The following is a 22448-nucleotide window of genomic DNA, read 5'->3' on the forward strand; positions in this document are numbered from 1 at the left end:
AGAGAAATCACTTGGTATTACTTGCTTGTACACCGAGAGAAGTGTGATGCGAGAGACGGGGTCAAATCCAATAGGAGTGGCGTCGATTGACGAACCTAGGGAGAGGTTGTAATCGAGCACTTGAGGAGGAGGACACGGGCTAGGTTCCTACACTTAGTGTGTAAAGTATGATTGCATAGTGTTTGTGTAGTGTGAGAGTTTTCAGTGATCTTGTAAACCGAGTGTGTAGAAGTTCTGGCTTCCAAATCAGATTGTGATAGTGGATATCTCCTCGAGGTGAGGAGCGGGGACGTAGGTTGTGGTGACCGAACCTCGTAAACATATCGTGTGTTTGTGTTTTGCTTAGCGTATTCTTATTCATCTTTATTGTTCATATTCATATCTTGCAAGATCAAATTAATCAATATAATTTTAATTAACATTTAATTAGGATTAGATTAGCATAAGACCCTAATCACCCCCCCTCTAGGGTCTAACACTTCTTTGCCGAAGTCTCATTGATCTCATCATACTTTAAATCTTGTGTTAGACAAGACCTAATCACACCACATGTCGTTCGATTCATCTTCTTCCAAACCTTCTGCTCAATGTCGTCCGTTTTCCCGTCCAACTCCAAAGTGTCCTCCAAATGTTACGCTGAGCGCATCCAAGACTTTACATCTCCAAAGACCAAAATTGTTAGTGTCGTTAAATTTCTCCACATCTATCTTCATAGAGTGAATACTCAAACTTTGGATGGTCTTCACGCCAGAAGTACCCTCCACAACTCCTTCTTTCTCAGCCATCTTTCTCAAGCACCAACAAACCAATGCGGAACAACTGAAGAATAAATCTAAACTGAAAAGAGAGATTTTTACCTCCAACTGAAACCCTAATAAGAGCCTCCGAAAGATCTCAACCCCACACGATGGAAATGAGATCCACAATAGTAAAAATCCCACCTTTATCACCAACTAAAGCCCTAGATGAGCTTCCAAAGCGATCTACTCCTCCACCTAATCCCAAGCGTAGCCTGAAGCTCTGATACCACTTGTTGTGTGCGGCGACCAAACTGATAGTGTGTCGAGAATAAATACTAATGTCGAGAGAGAAAGCAAAACAATTTAAAATAACGACACAAACACAAACAAACGAATTTTATGTGGTTCGATAAATTACCTACGTCCATGGGGCAAGAAGGGGGTGAGTTTTCACTAATAGAGAAGGAGAGTACAAATTAAGATTACAAAATCACTCAAACTCACTAATTAATCTCACAAACAAAGCTCCTAATCTCTCAAACAAAACCCTAACCAATAGCTCCAGAAAAACTCTCTTTTCTGTGCTCAAAACAAACCCCTTTTCCACTCCCCGAAACCGTAAAACATGTTTCAATATATATAAAACACAAACCAAATCAGAACAGGAAATCGTAATCAGGCCCAAATCCGACTGACGGTCGACTGCCAAAATCGTCGTGGTCGACCGACTAGAAAGACAAAAATCAAAATCGATTATAGGATTTTGGCGTTCGACCGCGTCGGTCGACCGGCCAGAGTGCAGAAACACACCCTGTAATCGTGTACGTTTGCGGTCGACTGCGCCAAAGCTCGCGGTCGACCGGAAAGCACCCAAATGCCCGTCTGCTCCATTTTTCATGATCTTCTCCAATGTTTTCGCCAATTCTACATAAACTTTATACTTCGGAAACATAAGGCCCTTTCATGTAAATTGGTATTTTAAATTATTAGCCTAAGGACCCCATTTTTACATCTTGTAACACACACAAAAAAAAAAAAATACAATTCTTAATGTCTGTTTGCCGCTGACGCACATTTACAGTACTTGAACTTCACCACAAAATTTTATGCTTTCGCAAGTCTACATTGCACATACATCACTGGTATCAGATTTCCACACGAATTGCTCTGACAATACATTAAAATAATTTATTTTGCTGTAAAAACCTCTAAAGTTATAATAAGAGTTGAGGGTTGAACTTGTAGATTGCTGATCCTTTTTATGAGCTGAAATCTGAGCCCTCTTAAATCCAGTTTAAACTTACTTTTTCTGGATATCATACTAAAGACCTCCACATTATAGTTTTATAGTCTAACATTCTTTTGCAGATTGAATGGACTATACGGCCCAAAACTGGACTTAAAAACTAATCTCATTAATTTGGGATTCTCTTTAAACAACAATAGCTAGCTGCTGGCGGACTCCAAAGAAGTTAAAGTTGAACGGATTGACCAGGTTTCCCTTGTCATAAAAAAAACAATAGCTAGCCTTGCATGAACTGGTCCTTTAGGGTCCAATGCAAAGAAAGTTCAGGTTCCTTTATGTTGGCGTTGCAGGCTTGCAGCGAACAAGATGCCCAATGCTTCTCTTGGCTGATCACTCGTCCTTGAAAATTGGTCTCTCTCTCTCTCTCTCTCTCTAGGCATGAAATTTTTCTGCCATGATGTTTCAAATCCATATTACTAATTTCTCTCCCTCTCTTGAGGCATGAAATTGTTCTGCCATGATGTTTCAAATCCCCATTACTAATTACGTAGCCCGATCTTAAAATCCTGCAGTCTTAGTACAGAATTCTCTTTTGTCTGTACCGAGTTGATGTCTCAAAAATGTTTTACTGTAAAAAAGAGACCTTAATCCGAATTTTGCATGTTTAGTAGATATATTTATACCTTGTAATTAAATTGCGCAGCTTATAAAAACAGAGCTTTTAGAAAGGAAAAAAAAGAGATATTTTCTTTATTAATATTGTACTGTTTATATACAGATAAAGATGAACTATTCTAGCAATAAATAAGATATGCAGTTATGTACAATATTTGACATCCCCCTCAAATTGCAATTGAATATATCAAATGTGGTTTGCCGGAAAAAAATTGTTGTTATTATGATTAATTGATCTCATATAATTGATAATAGGGTTTTGATTTTTCTTGTTTGGTTTAGTATCTTGTTCCTGTGCCGTTTGCATCGCGAGGGGAGGAACCACGTGGAGGGAGGGAGGGAGGGAGGGAGCGGTAACGAGTGGGGGACGGGGGAAGTTGCAATGGGAGGGGCGAGAAGGTAAAGTTCATTATTTAACACAACATTTATCAAGTAACAACTTTGTTTGTAAGTTTAAAACTAACACTTATTAGATAAAACTTAGGGTTTTATAGTTGCAAAGCCCATAAACTATATATATATATATATATATATATATGAGAAAAATAAGTATGTTTGGTACCAAGTGAGTTGGCATAATCCCCTTCACTCATTCAAATGGTTGCATATTCCTATTTACTCCTCAACCCATATGAATGTGGTCTCTCATTTAAATGAGTGGAAATGATTGTGCCACCTTACTATCGAACATACCCATATTTCTCTACACACACAATCTTACTTGAGTGATGGCGATGGGTCGATTATATTCAACAATGCAGCCGCACACACACATAATCTTACTTGAGTGATGGCGATGAGTCGATTATATTCAACAATGCAGCCACGCACACACACAATCTTACTTGAGTGATGGCGATGGGTCGATTATATTCAATAATGCAGCCGTCTAATTGTTCTCCTAAGGGGTTGTTTTGTTGCTCGCTTTTGAAGAAGAAAAGCAAGGAAAGATATTGTAGATGTAGCCTCTCCTTTCTTTAAAAAAAAATCCAAACTCAACACTTAATTTATAATGTTTGGTTGACAAAACTTATGGGTGAGGTGGCACCCAAAAGCTGATGTGGCCGCCTTTGAACATCAGTTCTCTCCATTTTGAGCTAATTTCGGTTTAGATTTACAATAGAGTCAGATGTACTTTTTCTAGATAACAACTTCCCAAATAATCTTAAAAAAAAATATGTTGCCCGCCATGCGGAAGCGTGCTCGCGAATCAAACGAGTCGGCGAGCAATGAGAGAAGAACCAAACACAATTGTAATTCCCAAAATAACGACCAAAATCACACACAAACATAGAGATTTACGTCGTTTGACAATTGCCTACGTCCATGGGGAGAGGATGGAGAAATTTCACTATATGGAGGAGAAAAAAACGGGTTACAATCTCTCAAACAACTCTCAAAATAACCTAACCAATGATCTCACACTCCCTCACAATAATCTCCCTCCCAAAGTGCTCAAAAAACCAATTTTCTCTGATTATCTCTTCTCCTAAACCCTAGAAAGACGTGTTTATATTTATAACAAAACACAATCCAAAACATGATGTGAATCAGAAAACACGCCTGCCACACCCAGGTGTGGCACACACTACACCCCTGATATCGAATTGTAGCAGACAACTTTTGCCGCACCTGGGTGTGACACGCACTACACCCATGACTGCTGATTTTTCATATTTTCCAACATTTTGAACAATTTGACGGTGTTTTCTACAATTTTCCACCTCGGCGAAGTGTTCCAAAAACTGATCCGATACCAACATGAGCATCAACGCGTCATCTTGCCAAAACCGACTGCACCAATATGGTTGCCTACGTACCCCCTCTCCTAAGGGATCAAGCCGCCCGTAGTTCATCTAAATGGTCTCGAAAGACCTTAACAATCACGAATGTGCAATAAGTTTCTACAAAGATCAAACTTATTGCTCAGAACCACCTTCGTGAGCATATTCGCTGGATTATCTTTTGTGTGAATCTTCATAAGCTCCACATCCCCATCTTCAAGAACATTTCTAATGAAGTGATAACGAACGTCGATATACTTCGTCATCGCATGAAAGACCTAATTCTTCACCAAATAAATAGTACTCATGGTATCACAATAAATGGTGACGGATTGCTACGAAACATCAAGATCCTCCAAAAGTCCTCAAAGGCAAATCGCCTCCTTAATAGCCTCCGTAATCGCCATATATTCTGGCTCCATCATCGATAAAATCACTGTAGACTGCAAGGTGTATCTCTAATACACCGGTGCACGAGTTAAAGTGAACACATACCTGTCGTCGATCGGTATTTATCCAAATCTCCAACGTAGTCCGAATCTACGTATCCAATACATAGCTGCTCACTGCTAGTGTCCCGCTCAAAAACCAAACCAACAATGAGAGTATCTCGAATGTACCTCAAAATCCATCTCACGGCATCCCAATGACCCAGACCCGGATCATTCATGTATCTCGAAACCATGCTCACTACCTATGACAAATCTGGCCTCATACAAACCATGATGTACATCAAACTTCCCACTGTGCTCGCATATAGAGTCTTCAATATTAACTCTCTATCTTCAATTGTCTTCAGTGAATGGTCAGCTGAAAGGTTCAAATGGGCTCCCAATGGTACACTAACTGGCTTCGTCTCCATACTCACATTAAACCGTTGTAGCACCTTCTTCAAATAAGCTACACGTATCAAACAAATTTTGCCCCTATCTCTGTCTCTACCGATCTTCATCCCCAAAATGTGCTTCGCTTCACCCAAATCCTTCATCTCAAACTCTTTCAAAAGTTATACCTTCAACTCATCTATAGCGGATCTGAAAATAGAAGCAACCAACATGTCATCGACATAAATTAACAAATAAATATACGCACCTCCTCGCAACTTACGATAGTACACATAAGGATCAAACTGGCTCCTAATGTATGAATGACCGAACATAAATCCATCAAATCATCTATACCACTGTCGCAGAGATTGCTTCAAACTTTATAGCGATTTTTTAATCTGCAAACTAATTTCTCATTCTTTGCAGCTCGAAACCCCAGTGGCTGAATCATATAGATTTTCTCATCAAAATCACTATAAAGAAATGTCGTTTTTATATCTAATTGATCCAATTCCAAACCATATTGTGCCACCAAAGCTAGCAAGATCCGAATCGAAGAGTGCTTCACCACCAGAGAAAAGACCTCATTGTAATCAATCCATTCTTCCTGTGCATAGCCCTTCGCTACCAACCTAGCTTTGAACTTTACCTGAGTGCCTTCAATGCCCTTCCTCTTTGTATACACATATTTAAAACTAATAGCCTTCCGCCCCTATGAAAGCTCAACAAGCTCCCATGTGTCGTTCTTCTAAAGAGATTTCATCTCCTCCCGCATAGCTTCCTGCCACAAATCAGCCTCTGAAATCTGCTCAGCCTCTTTGAATGTAGTAGAAACCATCTCATCGATACTCTCCACCAGAAGTTCATAAGCAATGACTATATTCGCCTGTATCCTCCAAATCATCACTGTGCTCGCCTGGTGTCACCTCAATCGGTACTCTAATGGATGTAGTACTATCTGGATATTGTAGAATTGTATCAATCTCCATCACCTGCGATATCTCCTCTGACGGGGTGCTCTTCACCTGATGAGAAATAGGAAGCTTCAAGATTGAAGCCTAATCGAAAGTGACGTCTCTACTCAGCACAATCTTCTTATCAACTGGATCCTAAAACTTGTATCCTTTTACACCACGCTTGAATCTAACAAATATGGCCTTTCTAGCTCGAGGTTCTAATTTGTCAGTCTTCACATGATAAAATGCAGGGCATCCAAATACCTTGAGCTGGTCATAATCACGTGCTGGCTCTCCCGGCCATATCTCTATAGGAGTTTCCCCCTCAATCGTCGATGAAAACAGCCTATTAATGAGGTGACTCCAAATATAAAAGTGCCTCAGCTCAAAAGATCTTCTTCAAACCACTTTACGATAACAAACATCGGACATTCTCCAGTAAAGACCGATTCAATCTCTCTGTCACCCTATTCTACTACGACGTATGACTAACTGTGAAGTGTCTCTCTATGCCCTCGTCTTGACATAACTACTGAAAGAGGTCTGAAGTGTACTCGTCGCCATTATCGGATCTTAACGTCTCGATCTTTCTCCTAGTTTGTAGTTCTAATCTCATCTTCCACTCCACAAATAACTCTAGGACTTCATTCTTATGCTTCATAGTGTACACCCAACAATGTCTAGAACAGTCATCTATAAAAGTGATGAACCAATATCGACCAACAAGTAATGCTGTCTTGGTGGGACCCTAAACATGTATGTGCACGTAGTCCAAGATGTCTGCCATCCTATGTACATTGTTAGATCTCATATTTATGAGCCTACTCCCTAATCTTGTTTTGATGATTTACAAACAATCCCTAACATTGTTTGTCTAGCGTTTAAGTTTGTTCATTAGGTATTCTAGACAAACATCAACGTTGGACGTTAGATGGATTAAGCTTAACGATGACATTCAAATGGAGGTTGGCGAAAATAGGATTGAAGCTATGCACAACTCAAATCAATATTCAAGTTCAAGCTTCATCCGCAACCAAGTCGAGTATATTGAAGATCTTTCATCTTGGGTATATTAGTTTAGGTTTATACTTTATGTATTGATACTTAGAGCTCATACTAAACACACACATTGCTTTCGTTTTTTTTTTGTTTTTAAGTTTAAATTATATAAATATGAAACTAATAATTATATATATACACGTTTCATATTTATCATTTTTATTTTTGGTAAATAATGTGTTTAGCCACATAAATATGAAACAAATGGATATAGTTATATTTACTCAAATTGTTTTATGTTTATACACGCTTACAATGATTTCATCAATATCAAGCTTTAACAATTCAATGAAATCATGTTTTCTATTTTTGAGAGTTCATATTTTTTGTAACTTTACAAAATAACATGTTTATAGAGTAAAGACTTGTTTACACTATTGAATATCTTTTATAAAGTCTATTAATCTGTTTAAAAGAAGTTTGAAACTTGTTTGAAGTCATTTGGTCAAAAACATGTGTTCTTGAGTTTTCATGTTTTTGGACTATTTTACAAAATGAAAAGTTTTCATAATGTTCACTATCATGTTTAAAAATATTTCTCAAAGTTTTATAATTTTTAGAATTTATTTAATATTTTAAACGAAGTTTAAAGTTGGAATTTACTGTGCAAATTAGGCTGTGTGCATGATTGAGTCGACCCATGAACAGTGATAAGTCGACTCATGAAGTCCAGCACAGTTAACATTTTAGTCTGGTGAGTCGACCCATGAAATGACGAGTCGACTCATAAAGTCCTGCGTAGTTAGCATTTTAGTCTGATGAGTCCACCCATAAAGTCATGAGTCGACCCATACAGTCATGAGTCGACTCATGATCTGGATGAGTCGACCAATCAAGTGATCATTACACAGTAACGAATATTTTTAGATTTTACTAATTTTTTATTTGTTATGGGTTTTTTGTTTTCTTGGGCTGTTTTCTTTTATCCTATATATACCCCTTTGTCATAACTATTTCCAACTACTAAAAGAGTTTTTAAACAAGTTTAAAAGATGTTTAAAGTTTGTTTAAGTGTATTTTATAAAAGTTTATGTGAAAAAAGGTTTCCACAAGAGAAAGAAGAGATTATCATTTCGTGTTTGAGCTTTCATCTCATCTCTTTCACTCTTGTTATTGTTTGCGTCGAAGGTTATTTTCATTGCTGAATCCGTTACACGTTTATTGATTATAATGAATTCAGAAGAGTTGATATTTTTATAAGGCTACTCGCTTACACAAATAAAAATAAAAATTATAACTCTCTTCAAACACACGCAGAGGACGTTTATCACCCGCTGCTTGCATGTGATCTTTGGGTGTGCCGGGGAAGCATTAGTCTGTAGACCGTCACAGATCAGATCTGGTTGACAGAATGAAAATTTAATGCTCTTACTTCACAAAGAAAGTATTCGTAGAAGTAAATAATCTCAACCAAGTGAGATTACTACTCTTCTCGAGATCAAAACCAAGTTTGACCTAGAGGAAAGGTGAAAAGGGCTTCAGATCTCTCGAAATCCACTCTTTATGCACAGGAATTCGTCAAGATCTCGCTAGCCTCTCTCAAATTCGTCAGAACCTCGGCCTATCTTATCTAAAATTCGTGGATCCCTTTAGATCTGTCTTTATGAGGGTGCTAGGGGTGTATTTATAGATTCTAAATGTCGTTTTTGTGGATAGGATCGAAGAACAATCGTTATTATCCGTTTAGGTAAGTTTTCGGTTGTGTAACAGCTTCCACACGTTTAAGTATAACCCCACATATTTATGGATGACCCCAAGGAGTTTAAGAAGCCAATCTTATCAGAAAACACGTCGCGAGCTGACCTGGGTGCAAGTCACTTCGAAATGACTCGGGTTTTCCGAGTCACTTTGAGGTGACTCGGATTTTCCGAGATAGTTTGCATCATCTTTGGTATTTTGGCTTTAATTCTCTCATTCGATCTCAGAATGAAGTAATTCAAGATGCGTTGAAAATATGACGAAGAGTGATACAACATTTTTCTTTATATTTTTGGATTCAAATCTCATGATGGTCAAAATTTCACTTTCTTCGTGCGAATCACTCTAGAGCCCTCCTGATTGTATTTGCTTCGTCGTTTCACATGTTTTGACGTTTCACGTGCATTCCTTTACTTCTTTTTACAACATTGGATGATCCTCTTTGAATTGGATAATCCTCTCTGACTCAGATAATAGCGTTCATCGCCTTCTCTCCATTTTGAACTATGTGCGGGAATCTACAGGCAATTTTTGACGTCTACATTTATCATTGGAGAAGTTTTTTAAACTCAATCTCTAGCTATTTATACTTTTGATTATCATTTCCATAATCTAGACTTTAATTGAGTTTATATTTGATTTTACTCTTTGTTTACACACACAAGCTATTGAGCTTTTAGTATTTCATATATTGTATTATTTGGGTTGTGGTGAGTGTTACTTAGAGTGTGAGCTTAATTGAGTTCCCACCTTGTTTCGAGAATAAACATTTGTTATTGTGCTTATTTGTGAGATACACTTTGTAATATACTTGTACACTAAGAGACGAGGTTGATTTCCAGAGGAGTTGTAAGCGTCTAAAAATACCTATAGGTGTCCGCACGCAGCTCGAGGTGAAGAGAAGACAATGAACAACATCATCTGAGTCAAGAAGGATTATCCGATTGGCCGCTACACACATCAATCAGCTCGCGCACGTCAGTCAACGAGCGTACGTCAGTCAACATGCGCTCGTCAGTCAGCTCGCGCACGTCAATCAGCTCGCGCGCGTCGATCAACTCAAAGTGACCGAATGTACTTGTCAGGCGGCTCCAAGTGCTCGCTACCCTTGTCAGGCAACTCCAAGTATCCACTACATTTGTTGATCAGATCCAAAGTGCTCGACGCACTTGTCGGTCAAATCCAAAGTGCCCGACGCGCTTGTCGGTCAGGTCTAAAGTGCCCGACGCGCATGCCGATCGGTTCCAAGTACCGTAAAGAAGCTAACGAGCAAATGAAGCAAGTTAGCAAATCGTACAAGTCAACAAGATGATCAAATACGCAAAACGATAGAAAATACAAGTTCCGAAAAGTCAGGAAAACAACGAGAAATTCAGCAAAAGGCCAAACCCCCGCGCCAGCGCGGGTCAGCCCGCGTCGACCCGCAAACGTGTTTTTGATAGTTTTAAACGTTTTTCTCAGGATTTATCTGTTCCAGGGATTCCCAACTGACTTGATATCATCCACAAACATGGTTAGGCTATTATTGACTGAAGATATGACCAAATCCATCATTCTTATCCGAAAACCCCCCAACCGAAGCCTATAAATACAGGCCTAGGGGTTCATTTCACAGAAAGGAGATCAAGAGGGCGAAACGCTATCGAATTGGAGAGTGAAGCTATGAATTTACAGCGAGGGTTAGCAGATCTTAGCGACTTCCTGTGCATAAAGAGTAGAGTTCAAGAGATCTGAGACCCGTACTCTATTCCTCCGGATTTAAGCTTAGTCTTAATCTCAAGTAGAGCCGTAATCTCGCTTGGTCGAGATTATCGCTACATAGAATACTTCCTTCATGAAGTAGGAGCTTTGATTCCATAATCTATCATCTGGATCTGATCCGCGACGGTCCACGGATATCAACATCCCCAGCACAGGCAAAGATCCCACACAAGCAGTAGGTGATAAACGTCTGTTACGATGTTTGATAAGAGTTGTACTTTTTATATTTTCATTGTATAAGGAGATCTTATAAAAAGATTGATATTTTCTTTTTTATTTGAGTTTATTGTAATGACCAAAGTTGTAATAGATTCGATGACAATAAAACATCAACTTTTGACCCAAACACGCTGGCGACCACAGTGGGAGCCAACACCCTTTCTGCGAGGGCTAACGTGTCGCAACCTCGGATCCTCATCCGGTTGAAACAGATGTCGAATATGAGTTTGACCAGCAGAAGTACGAGGAATACTTGTCTTCCTCCTCCAGATCGGCCTCTCCTCGCAGGTGCAGGAAGGCTTACTTTAAGAAGACTCATTGGACTTCGGCTTCAGAAGTCTAAGAAGAAGATCTCCCTGCCACTACTTCACTTGTGACTCACAACGCCTCGCCGGCATCTGACGAGGCCGAAGCCACAAATCTGAACCCTTTGAACAAGAAGTTGACTGCTGATGACGTCCCCATTCTATCAAAGAGAGCATGTCAGCTGGCTAAGGCCTTGGAGCCAGTTGATGGAATCCGCTATGAAGCGGATCTGAAGTCTAGGAGGCGCTTACCGCCGCAACGGCGATCGGACAACCCCTCCTCTTCCAAACCAGTGAAAAACAAATGGATCCACGTTAAAAGGACCTGATTGACTCTTCAGGAGCGGATTCAGAAACGTCACGCATTGCTTTCACATGCAAGAATTCTTGTGCAATAATCTAAAAAATTACAGAAGGAAGAAAGCCGAGAGAAGCCAACCGACGGCTAACCCTCCGAACTCAAGCTTCGTCTCCCGTTGTAAGGGAAATGCACCTGTAGCAGTTGTTGATGTTAATCAGACATCACAACAACAACCCCGGAGACAGCGAAATACTTCGGGTCCGAAACTCCAAAAAGAATACTCCTTCAAGGACGAAGAGGTTCCTACAATTTTTAAGTCCCTCCTTGAAAACAACAAGATCAAGCTACCACCTATCACGAATCAGGAGGAAGCTGATAACACTACGGATCCAAAGTACTGTGCGTACCACAGGAGGATCCTTCATCCTACCAAGGCTTGCTTTGCTCTCAAAAATAGCATCCAAACCTTGGTTGAAGCCGTCGTCATAACGCTGGGATAAGCCAAATGAGAACGAGAAGACTCCGACAAGTATAAGAGTATAAACTGCTCCTTCACACTTCGAATCTTTTTGATTATTCGAATCTTTTTGATTCTCGGAGTGGAGATCCCACTCTTAGTTTCACTCTTCAGATTCTCGAGGTAGAGATCCCACTTCGAGTCTCCTTTTTAACTAGAGATAGAATATAAAATTCTTCCTCTCCCATTTTGGGTTCGTCTTTGCCCTAAGAGAAGACACCATCCTTCAACTCCATAATCCGTATCTTCCACGCACGGAGAATTTTATCCCGAAACCTAAGTAGGGATAAGTCAACGCCTAACACGGGTTACCGGTTTAGTCTTTACCGATTGAAAAAGACACTAGATTACCAATCTGGGGCATTTTATCCCGAAGCCTAAGTAGGAATGAGTCAGCACTTAACACGCATTGTTGGATGGTTCGTTCCCGTGAAAACGGCCGAGTCTACGTATTCGGTATCGTAGCAACAAAAATCCATGCTTTTTATGCATGGGGAATTTTATCCCGAATCCTGAGCAGGGATAAGTTAACGCCTAACATGCGTTACCAGTTTAGTTTTTTACCGATTGAAGAAGACTCCAGAGTCCAAGTCTGGGAAATTTTATCCTGAAGTCTAAGTAGGGATAAGTCAGCGCCTAACACGCGTTATCGTGTATTCTATTCCTATGAGAATGACAAAGTCTACGTATTCAATATCGTAGCACTAAGAGAGTTAACTCTCTTAGCATAACGTCAGATGCAGAACAGATTTAAACAATCCGCATGCAAGCCCGATTCAAAGGGTAAACGGTAAAGGCACATCAAATCCATTAAAGACTAAGGATTTGCCAAAAATCCTAAGTCTACGTCTGATACACATTGTTATTTAGTCTTTTCATAGGAGAAAAACGAAGTCTACATATTCAATATCGTAGCACTAAAAGAGTTAACTCTTTTAGCACAACGTTACATGTGGAACGGAGTTAAACAATTCGCATGTTAGCCCGACTCAAACGGTAGTCGGTAAAGGCTCATCAAACCCGTTGATGGCTGAGGGTTTGCCAAAAATCCTATAAATATGAGAGTCATTGACGCATCAGCCTCATTAGTTGGTATTGTGACTTGAGCATCCAATAACTTCGGGATAAGATCCATACATACAGATGAATCGGCTTTAATAGTTGGTCCTGCAGCCCAACATTTGGGACCACCACGCTCTAATGCCTTAAGAGCTTAAATTGTGTAGACTCCAGCAAACGTACGAGTATAAACTATGTTAACACCGGACAACATGTTACAGTAAAGGTCGATGACGGTCAACGCATCGACAACTTTGCCAAAATAAGGCTAAAGAAAAATTCTGGATTAAAGGGTGATTCTAGGGAGTTCAATTGTAATTCAGACATGAATCCCTGACGAAGACGGTCAGTTCAACGTCAACTTAATGACAAGAGTTAAGTTCAAATGCTTATACATCAACTTCGGTTCAAGATTTCGACAATGGTCAGACGATAAACGTAGCGTCGGAAGAACTTCATCTATTCGATAAAATACTGAATAGACTGAAGGCTGAAGAGGTCAAGAATTGAAAGAATCCACAGGTCCTTCTACGCGATCTCCTCAACAAATACTGAAGAGATTTACAACAAGGCTTGTCTTATCTAAAGCATTCCAGACTTCTCTATAAAAGAATGAGTCTGAAATACTTTGGAGAGGGTATCTATAAGCATCTAAAAATACCTATATGTGTCCGCACGTAGCTCGAGGTTAAGAGAAGACAATGAACATCATCATCCGGGTCGAGAAGGATTATCCAATTGGTCGCTGCGCACATCAATCAGCTCGCCCATGTCAGTCAACGCGCGCTCGTCAATCAACGTGCGCTCGTCAGTCAACTCGCGCACGTCAATCAGCTCGCGCGGGTCGATCAACTCAAAGTGACCAAACGTACTTGTTAGGCGGCTCCAAGTGCCCATCGCCCTTGTCAGGCAGCTCCAAGTACCCGCTACATTTGTTGGTCAGATCTAAAGTGCCCGACACGCTTGTCGATCAGATCCAAAGTGCCCGACGCGCATGCTGGTCGGTTCCAAGTGTCGTAAAGAAGCTAACGAGTGCATGAAGTAAGTTAGCAAATCGTACAAGTCAACAAGATGATCAAATACGCAAAACGACAGAAAATACAAGTTTCAAAAAGTCGGGAAAACAACGAGAAATTCAGTAAAAGGCCAAACCCCCGCGCCCACGAGGGTCGGACCGCGCTGACCCGTAGGGGATGAGGGTCGGACCGCTCCGACTCGCGCCCCCTACGGGTCAGCAGCGCCCATCGCGCAGATCCGAGCCCCAAACGTGTTTTTGACGGTTTTGAGCGGTTTTTTCAGGATTTATCTGTTTCAGAGGTTCCCAACTGACTTGATATCATTCACAAATATGCTTAGGCTATTATTGACTGAAGATATGACCAAATCCATCATTTTTGTTCGAAAACCCCCAACCGAAGCCTATAAATAGAGGCCCAGGGGTTCATTTCACAGAGAGAAGATCAAGAGGGCGAAACGCTACCGAATTGGAGAGTGGAGCCACAAATTTATAATGAGGGTTAGCAGATCTTAGCGAGTTCCTGTGCATAAAGAGTAGAGTTCGAAAGATCTGAGACCCGTACCCTATTCCTCCGGATTTAAGCTTAGTCTTAATCTCGAGAAGAGCCGTAATCTCGCTTGGTCAAGATTATCGTTACAGCGAATACTTTCTTTATGAAGTAAGAGCTTTGATTCCATAATCTATCAACCGGATCTGATCCGCGATTGTCCATGGATATCAATGTTCCCGACACAAGCAAAGATCTCACATAAGCAGCGGGTGATAAACGTCTGTTACGCTGTTTAACAAGAGTTATACTTTTTATATTTTTATTGTATAAGGAGATCTTATAAAAAAATCGATATTTTCTCTTTTATTTGAGTTTATTGTAATGACCAAAGTTGTAATAGATTCGATGGTAATGAAAACATCAACTTTTGACCCAAACAGGAGTGGCATCGGTAGTAAAGCCTAGGGAGAGGTTATAAATCCGAGCACTTGAGGAATGCAACATGAGCTAGGCTAATACTTAGAGGGTGTAGAGTGTGATTGTAAGTGTGTGAGATTGTGAAAATTTTCGGTGGGCTAGAAAACTGATTGTGAAGTGTAAACGTTTTGGATGAACGTTGAAAACCTGTTGTGATAGCAGATTCTCCCCTAGAGTGAAGAACGGAGACGTAGGTCGAAAGGACCGAACTCCGTGATCATCTTTGTGTGTTCGTGTTGATTATTTACACACTATCTCATTTGTATTTTAGTTTATGTTTATATCACCATTTGTTTATTTTGCATATTCTTGCTCATAATTAGTTGTATATCATACTTGCAAGAATAAATTATTAATAAGTTTTAAATTGGCATTAAATCAAATTAGATTAGCATATTACCCTATTCACCCCCCTCTAGGGTAATTTCACGGCTGCCCCAAACGTCACCTTTGTCTTCTTGCCAAGAACATAGTGCTCATAGAATTTAATCTTCTTACTCTTGGCTCCCTTTAATAGCCCCTGCTTGCACAGTGTCTGCAGTGACTTTTCACCTGTGTGTCCTAATCTGTAGTGCCAAAGTCTGCTCATGTCCGCCTATGAAACAGTTGAAGCTACCTAGCCAATCTCGGTACCCCCTTCAGATAATAAAGATTCCTACTGCGGACTCTCTTCATCACTACCAAAGATCTCTTAGTAACTTTTTTCTACAACGTTCTCAAAAGTCACATTGAATCCCTTTGCCTCCAAAGCTCCAACGGAAATAAGATTCTTCTTCAACTGAGGAACAAATCTCACTTCATTCAGCTCTCGAACAACTCCATCATGCATCTGAATCCCGACGGTACGTATCCCACAAATGCCACATGATTGATCATTTCCCATGATTACCACGCCCCCATCGAGCTTCTCAAAAGATGCAAACCAATCTCTCCAGGAAGTCACATGATAAGTAGTACCAGAATCCAGCATCCAATTCGATGCATCCGCTTGGTTAACCTCTGCAGTAATCAATAAAGAAAAGAATGAATCATCAGAATCATTACCACTCTTAGCAACATTCACCTTATTGGCCTTCGGGCCATTCTTCTTGTTATTCTCCTTCTCTCTGAGCTTTGGACAATCTCTCTTCCAATGCCCTTGTTCTTTGTAGAAAGCACACTAGTTCTTCGATAATTGGTAGTGGACCATTGACTTTGACCTGCTTCGAATACCACCTCTCGGATAGGGAATCATTCATCTCATCGATAATGCCTCTCCTAAAGTGCTAGCTCTGGAAGTCTCTTTGTCCTTCCTCCTCATATCGTAATTCGTCAATGCATTAGTCACTTTACTATAGGTGATGGAAGATCTACTGTTCAACAAAGTAAGTACGAATGTATCATACTCCTTATAGGGTAAGGAGCCTAACAAAATAATCACATTGTACTCATCCGTTATCTTCTCATCAACGTGCGCCAAGTTGGACAACAACTTTGTATAGTTGTTCACATGATCTGCAAGTGAGGTACCCCTGAACATCTGGAATCTAAACAATCTTCACAGCAAGTACAAACGGTTCTCAACCCTCGTCGTAAGATACTTATTGTTGAGAATCTCCCACATCTTTATCGCAAACATCACACCAATCACTTCATACTTCAATTCTTGTTCCAAACAAGATCTAATTGCTCCACAAGCATTTCGGTTTATCTTGTCACATACCACCTCATTATTCTTCGGTGGCCTCTCATGGACCATGATGGTCTCTTTTAAATTTTGAACGTTTAGTGCATCTTGCACATCACTCATCCACAAACCAAAGTTGATGTTGTCGTCATACTTCACAACACTGATCTTCGTATTTTGAAGTGCAACCTGAACTATACTCGTCATCGCCTTGCTGCTTTCACTAACTTCTTCTCCCATTGCTTGCAAACTCCAAATTGTAAAGAAAGATTTGGACTTGATAGAATTGAGAAATTACCCAACTAAACCCTAGATAGTATTCTAACACGATCTCCTAGCCACACGAGGAAAGTGAGATCTCCAATGACAACTCTGTAATGTTGTCTCCACCGAAGCCTAGATCTCCAAGACTCAAGCTTCCAGCAGCGAATCTTCCTGCATCTAATTCAAAATCCTAGATTTAAAAATCTGAGCTCTGATACCACTTGTCGGGCGCCGTGCGGAGGCGTGTTCGCAAACCAAACGAGTCGACGAGCGATGAGAGAAGAACCAAACGCAAGTGCAATTCCCAAAATAACGGTCAAAATCACACACAAACACAGAGATTTATGTGGTTCGACAATTGCCTACGTCCACGAGGAGAGGATGATGATATTTCACTATATGAAGGAGAAATAACGGATTACAATCTCTCAAACAACTCTCAAAATAACCCAACCAATGATCTCACACTCCCTCACAATAAAATAATCAAATAGCCCCTAATGTATGACACAATTCATCTCATATCTTTGCTAGAAGAGCCAATAGATTGAACTGAATGTCTAGAAACTAGTCAAACACACTGCCACAACTTAATCGTTGTCTAGCGGAAATAATTTATCAGCTTAATAATTTATAGATGAATAGAGCCACATCAGACTGCTTAGTTGAGTCATGAATTCAAACATATTTAAGTGAACATCTGTATAACTATTATTGCAATGCAAGACACTAGAGTTAATCCACAAATTGAACTGAAAAAATACTCCAAATTTGTAACATACAAGTTTTTTTTAAAGGAAAAACATTTAAGTTAAAAGCACACAAATTTATATTATGAGAATGACAACACAGTGTTCTTAACAATGAATGCCCATGGGTATCTGCTGAAGCCACAATCCGCGTTTTTGTACAGAAGAATGTTTCTATTTTCATGATTCTCTGAAGTTCACCTTTTTAAACTTTGGCAACTTGTAAAAGCCTGTAACTAGCTTACTTGGATTCGCATTTTGATAGGTGCTCTCAAATTGAATCTTGATGTTTTCACTTTCTTCAATTGGGGTTGGTTCACAAAAGCCACTTTCACATTGGTCTTGGTGTTTGCCAAGAAATAGAGAAATATCCTATAGTTTTTGGATGGTAACCAATTGAAGCTCTCAAAGCATCTTCATCTTTTCTTTTTTGTTTTTCTCTTCTTGTTTTTTTTTTAAATTGTGGATGAGGTTGGAATTATACATGTCAGATGATGCTCACGTGCGGGGGATGTTCCTTGCTCATGTTTGAGTACGTACTTGTTTTCTTCCAAGGCTGATATGTGTAAATTGAGTAAAAGAAATTGATAGAAGTAATGCAAATTGTGGGTGTCGTATTCAGTGTCCCTTATGGGCAGAAATCAACAAAGATCGCATTCAAAGCTTCAACTATGTATCTCTCACATTTCAACATATTCAATAGTTCATGGGTAAGTTGGATGAACTCAGTCGAAATTACCTTCTACTTTTCACTACTCGCAAGTAGCATTAAGGACTTCTTCATTCCAAAAATACTATACACGCGCCTATATAAAAAAAAAAAATCATAGAAGGGAGACGGAGATGAGACACATGTAAACTATAAATCAATTCAATAAGTACATGAATTAATGTAATCATCAACTTGGAAATTACTAATGAGATATATATGTTTCATATTCATTTTTTTAACCATCGACAAAAACGTCTTTATGTTTTCCCCTTCATGGATTCATCATTGACAGTTGATCGATGTTCTCTCGAATCCGGAGTTCTCAGTGTCTTAGGGAAAATGCACATACACCTCCAATACAATATCGAGCTAGCCACTCATTGTTCCTAACTTTTTCATTGCCTCTTAGGCCCTGATGTCCAATGAGAATAATTTCTCAAGTATATGTATTTATCAGTTATCGCTTCGGTGTCACGTGAAATTAAAGTATTGTTAAGAGAGGACAAGTTGTCAAAACCAACCTATTTAGAAACTTAATTGCAAAAAACGACCCATTTAGAATTTAATTGCCAAAATCGACCTAGTTTCAACCGGCAAAATAATTTACGAAACTTCACGGGACTTCAAGTCCCGTGAAGTTTTGTCGGGGATTTGAAACAATCAATCGAACCCTTGCCCTTCCGGACCTTGTGTTGAAAGTAGGAAAGTAGGAATAAAACCACAAATAAAGATCTAACTTGCAAAAAACAGTAAAGGAGATGAACACACAGATTTAACGAGGTTCGGCAACGTGCCTACGTCCTCGGGAGCCACACCACACAATCTCTTTATTAATTGAAGAAGAAAATACAAGCTCTCAAACAAGGGATTAATCTCTCTGAGATTCTCTCTCTCTTTGCAGTCAAAAAGCTCTCTTTTTGATGTTGTTCAAACCCTAAAATCGTTTGGGGTATATATAGAATCCTGGGTGAAACAGATTCCTAAACAGAACAGGATTCTGTTTGACTGCGTCGCAGTCGACCGGCCCGGTCGACCGATCAGATTCCAGAGAGTTTGGCGGTCGACCGGCGCAGTCGACCGCAATTAAAACCTAAGACCAGATTTTCCTACAGGGTTTTGGCGGTCGACCGGGTCGGTCGATCGCGACCTGATCCAGGCTCTCCCAGCTCCTGTGCACGTTCGCGGTCGACCGACCCGGTCTACCGTGGATCTGTCTGCTCGTTTTCTTGTCCTTTTGATTTCAGCTCTTGTCTCGAACTTTGGGTCTACACCTTAGACTAACAAGTTTCGTAACATTTTTTTTATCAAAATCGACCCAGTTTTAGCGAACTGACTGAAACTGAGTTGATTTTGATAATTAAGTTGCAAATAGATCGTTTTTTTGTAATTAAGTTGCTAAATAGAATGGTTTTGAAAATTTGTCCTGTTAAGAGGTCTTGATACTTCAATTAAGTCTATATTATACACCGAAGAAAAGTATAATGTCCTCATTCAACTTTTGATGTGAGGAAAAATACAGCTATGTATCAATCCCAAATGCATAACAGGCATTGCTATTTCCTTCTTGACCCTGTTGTGATATAAATACAATAGGGGTACTGCTTATTACGTTTCGGCTGACCCAAATAAATGCTTTAAGATGGCGACCCCGCGCTTCCCTTTCACTCATTGGCAAAACCTCACCGTCACACTTTAAAAAAGAAAGACAAACATAAAAAAACAGAGACAATAATCTAATAAATATAGCTATATATAATCTAACTATAACTAAATTTCTTACAATTACAATTACAATTACATATCCTAGATAAAAACACCACCCCGCACGCTTAATCACTAAACTCTAACCTCAGTGAGATCAATCCAAATCTCTTCAAACACTTTAACAATCACCCCATGATACTCCTCTGAATTCAATGACAAATAACAAGCAAGCAACTCCTCCAAATCCCTGGAAGCTCTGATATCATGCTCAACGATCATCTCTACCATCGATTCTCTAAAATCTCTACGTGGGTCTGCAGATTTCTTCACCACAGCAAAACTCTCTCCCAATTTCTTCGAATTCGCCATTCTTCGATATCGACCAGCCTGCAAGTTCTTTATCTCAACCTTGGGTGAGCTTGGCTTAACTTTGATCCGATGGAGTCCTTGCTGAGCTCTCTTCAGCATTATGTGCTTGCCGTCGATCTCTGCCTCGATTGTCTTCGTGGGCTTTGTTTGAATGGGCTTTAAGCTTTTCATGTCGATGATTATGTCGGTTGATGAAGGTTGTGGAGAGGGTTTAATGGGCTTTTTCTGGGCTGTTTTCTTGGATTTTCTTGGTGGGGAAATAGGGAAATGGGTGTCCAACGCTTTATGATGAGAAGGAGAAACTGGGGTTTTCTCTGTTTTGACCCTGCTCGGAAAGTAGTAGGAGGCTCTATTCGGGATGTAGAGTTGGCTTTGTGGAGGGAATTGCTTTGAGGATGAAGATGACTTTGGTCGTTTAGATGTTGGTTTTGGATGGTGGAGGATTTTCTTTGGAGGGTTATGTGCTGTGGCTTTGCTCATGTCTTTGAGCTTGTAGAACCAAGAGTTTGGCATCATGTCAGATAGCCTGAACCTATAGTTGCCCATGTTTGCAGTGTGAGGCTTAAATGCGAAAAATGAAGAAGAAGATAGGCAAATTTGAATCTCTTCCCCTCTCTTCGTACGGGTTGGTTTAAGAAAGCTAGGTGGTGTATAGGGAGAGTACGGATCTCCACTATAATTGGCTTTATATCAGAACTGGGGGGGTTCAATTCAAATGATGAAGAAGAAACCAAGAGTCTCCTCTTTCAAGTATTATTGATTGGTGACAGAAAAATAAAGTGGCCTATGAAGGAGTAGGGAGGAGAAATATGAAGGCACAATTCAACAAATGAAGAAGAAACGCAAGTCTCGATCTCTCTCACTCTCAAATACTAGTGATTGGTGCATAGCAGCACAGGGGGGGAGTAGGGAGATAAATAAGGAGGGGGAGAGGGAGAGAGAGAAAGGAGGTTAGGTGGGGTCCAAGTGAAAGGAGAAGGAATGAAATTGAATGAGGGAAAAAATTCCTATAGAGAGACCTTTATAAATAATAAAAAAAAGCCCCATCTTAGGATGATCAAGAATGAAGACACAAGGTCTAATACAATCAGAATCTAATGTGAAACCTGATATGTACGTAATTATCATCTATCAGCATAATCTGACTTATGATAACCACAATTAAAATTAGATTGACGTTAGGCCAGATATGGTATCTTCATCAACTATTTTAGTTTGCTATATAATTTTATACAGAGGGTCCAGACTCCAGAGCGTAGGAATTATTCCCCTTGAGTGAGAGAGTTAGTAGGGGAAAGAAAAGAAAAGGGGAAGAGGGGATCAACGTCAAAGCAAAAGAGAGAACGGTGGTCACAATCAATAACCACCGCATCTTCATGCATTTTTTTATGTATGTTATGAAATGAACACCGTGTCCTTTGGTGTTTTGAGTATAACAAAGATTTGAGACATAATTATGAGGGAACCATGCTTTCTCTGAATTCAAAGATAAACAGGGTTAGTATTTTGTTCATTACTATATCATTGTCTTTTGAGGTGGCGTCGGCAACTATTACTAGTGAAACAGGCCCTGTAAGGGGTTTGGACTTGGACACGATCCAAATCCAATCAAGTGTTGAGTATGTTAATAGCGTATAGATGTCTGGCGTCTAATACAGATTAAATAAAAGTTCATACTTACGTCTTCAGCTTTGGTGTGCATATTTTTTATTGGAAACATCAGGATCAGATCCCAAGTGAGTAAATATCATGGAGTGAAATGTATATTATATTTATCAAACTTCCTACTCCTTCCTTTTTGCTTGATCAATAAACAAATGATAAGTGTGTCTAACATAAATAAATAAATAAT

The 22448-nt window shown here is 39.7% G+C and overlaps 1 protein-coding gene across 1 annotated transcript; it reads right to left on the reverse strand.

Annotated features, from left to right (window-relative positions):
• LOC109851017 (transcription repressor OFP3-like) lies at nucleotides 20090-21550 on the reverse strand. Its single transcript, XM_020421121.1, has one exon. It carries the CDS (start codon nucleotides 21140-21142, stop codon nucleotides 20360-20362), a length of 783 nt encoding a protein of 260 aa, XP_020276710.1. The 5' UTR covers nucleotides 21143-21550; the 3' UTR covers nucleotides 20090-20359.

Source organism: Asparagus officinalis, chromosome 7 (genome assembly GCF_001876935.1).
Source record: "Asparagus officinalis chromosome 7, Aspof.V1, whole genome shotgun sequence".
NCBI classification, from domain to species: Eukaryota; Viridiplantae; Streptophyta; class Magnoliopsida; order Asparagales; family Asparagaceae; genus Asparagus; species Asparagus officinalis.

Excerpts from the sequence above, each read along its gene's own strand:
- LOC109851017 (XM_020421121.1), bottom strand. The coding sequence starts at position 21,142 with ATGGGCAACTATAGGTTCAGGCTATCTGACATGATGCCAAACTCTTGG.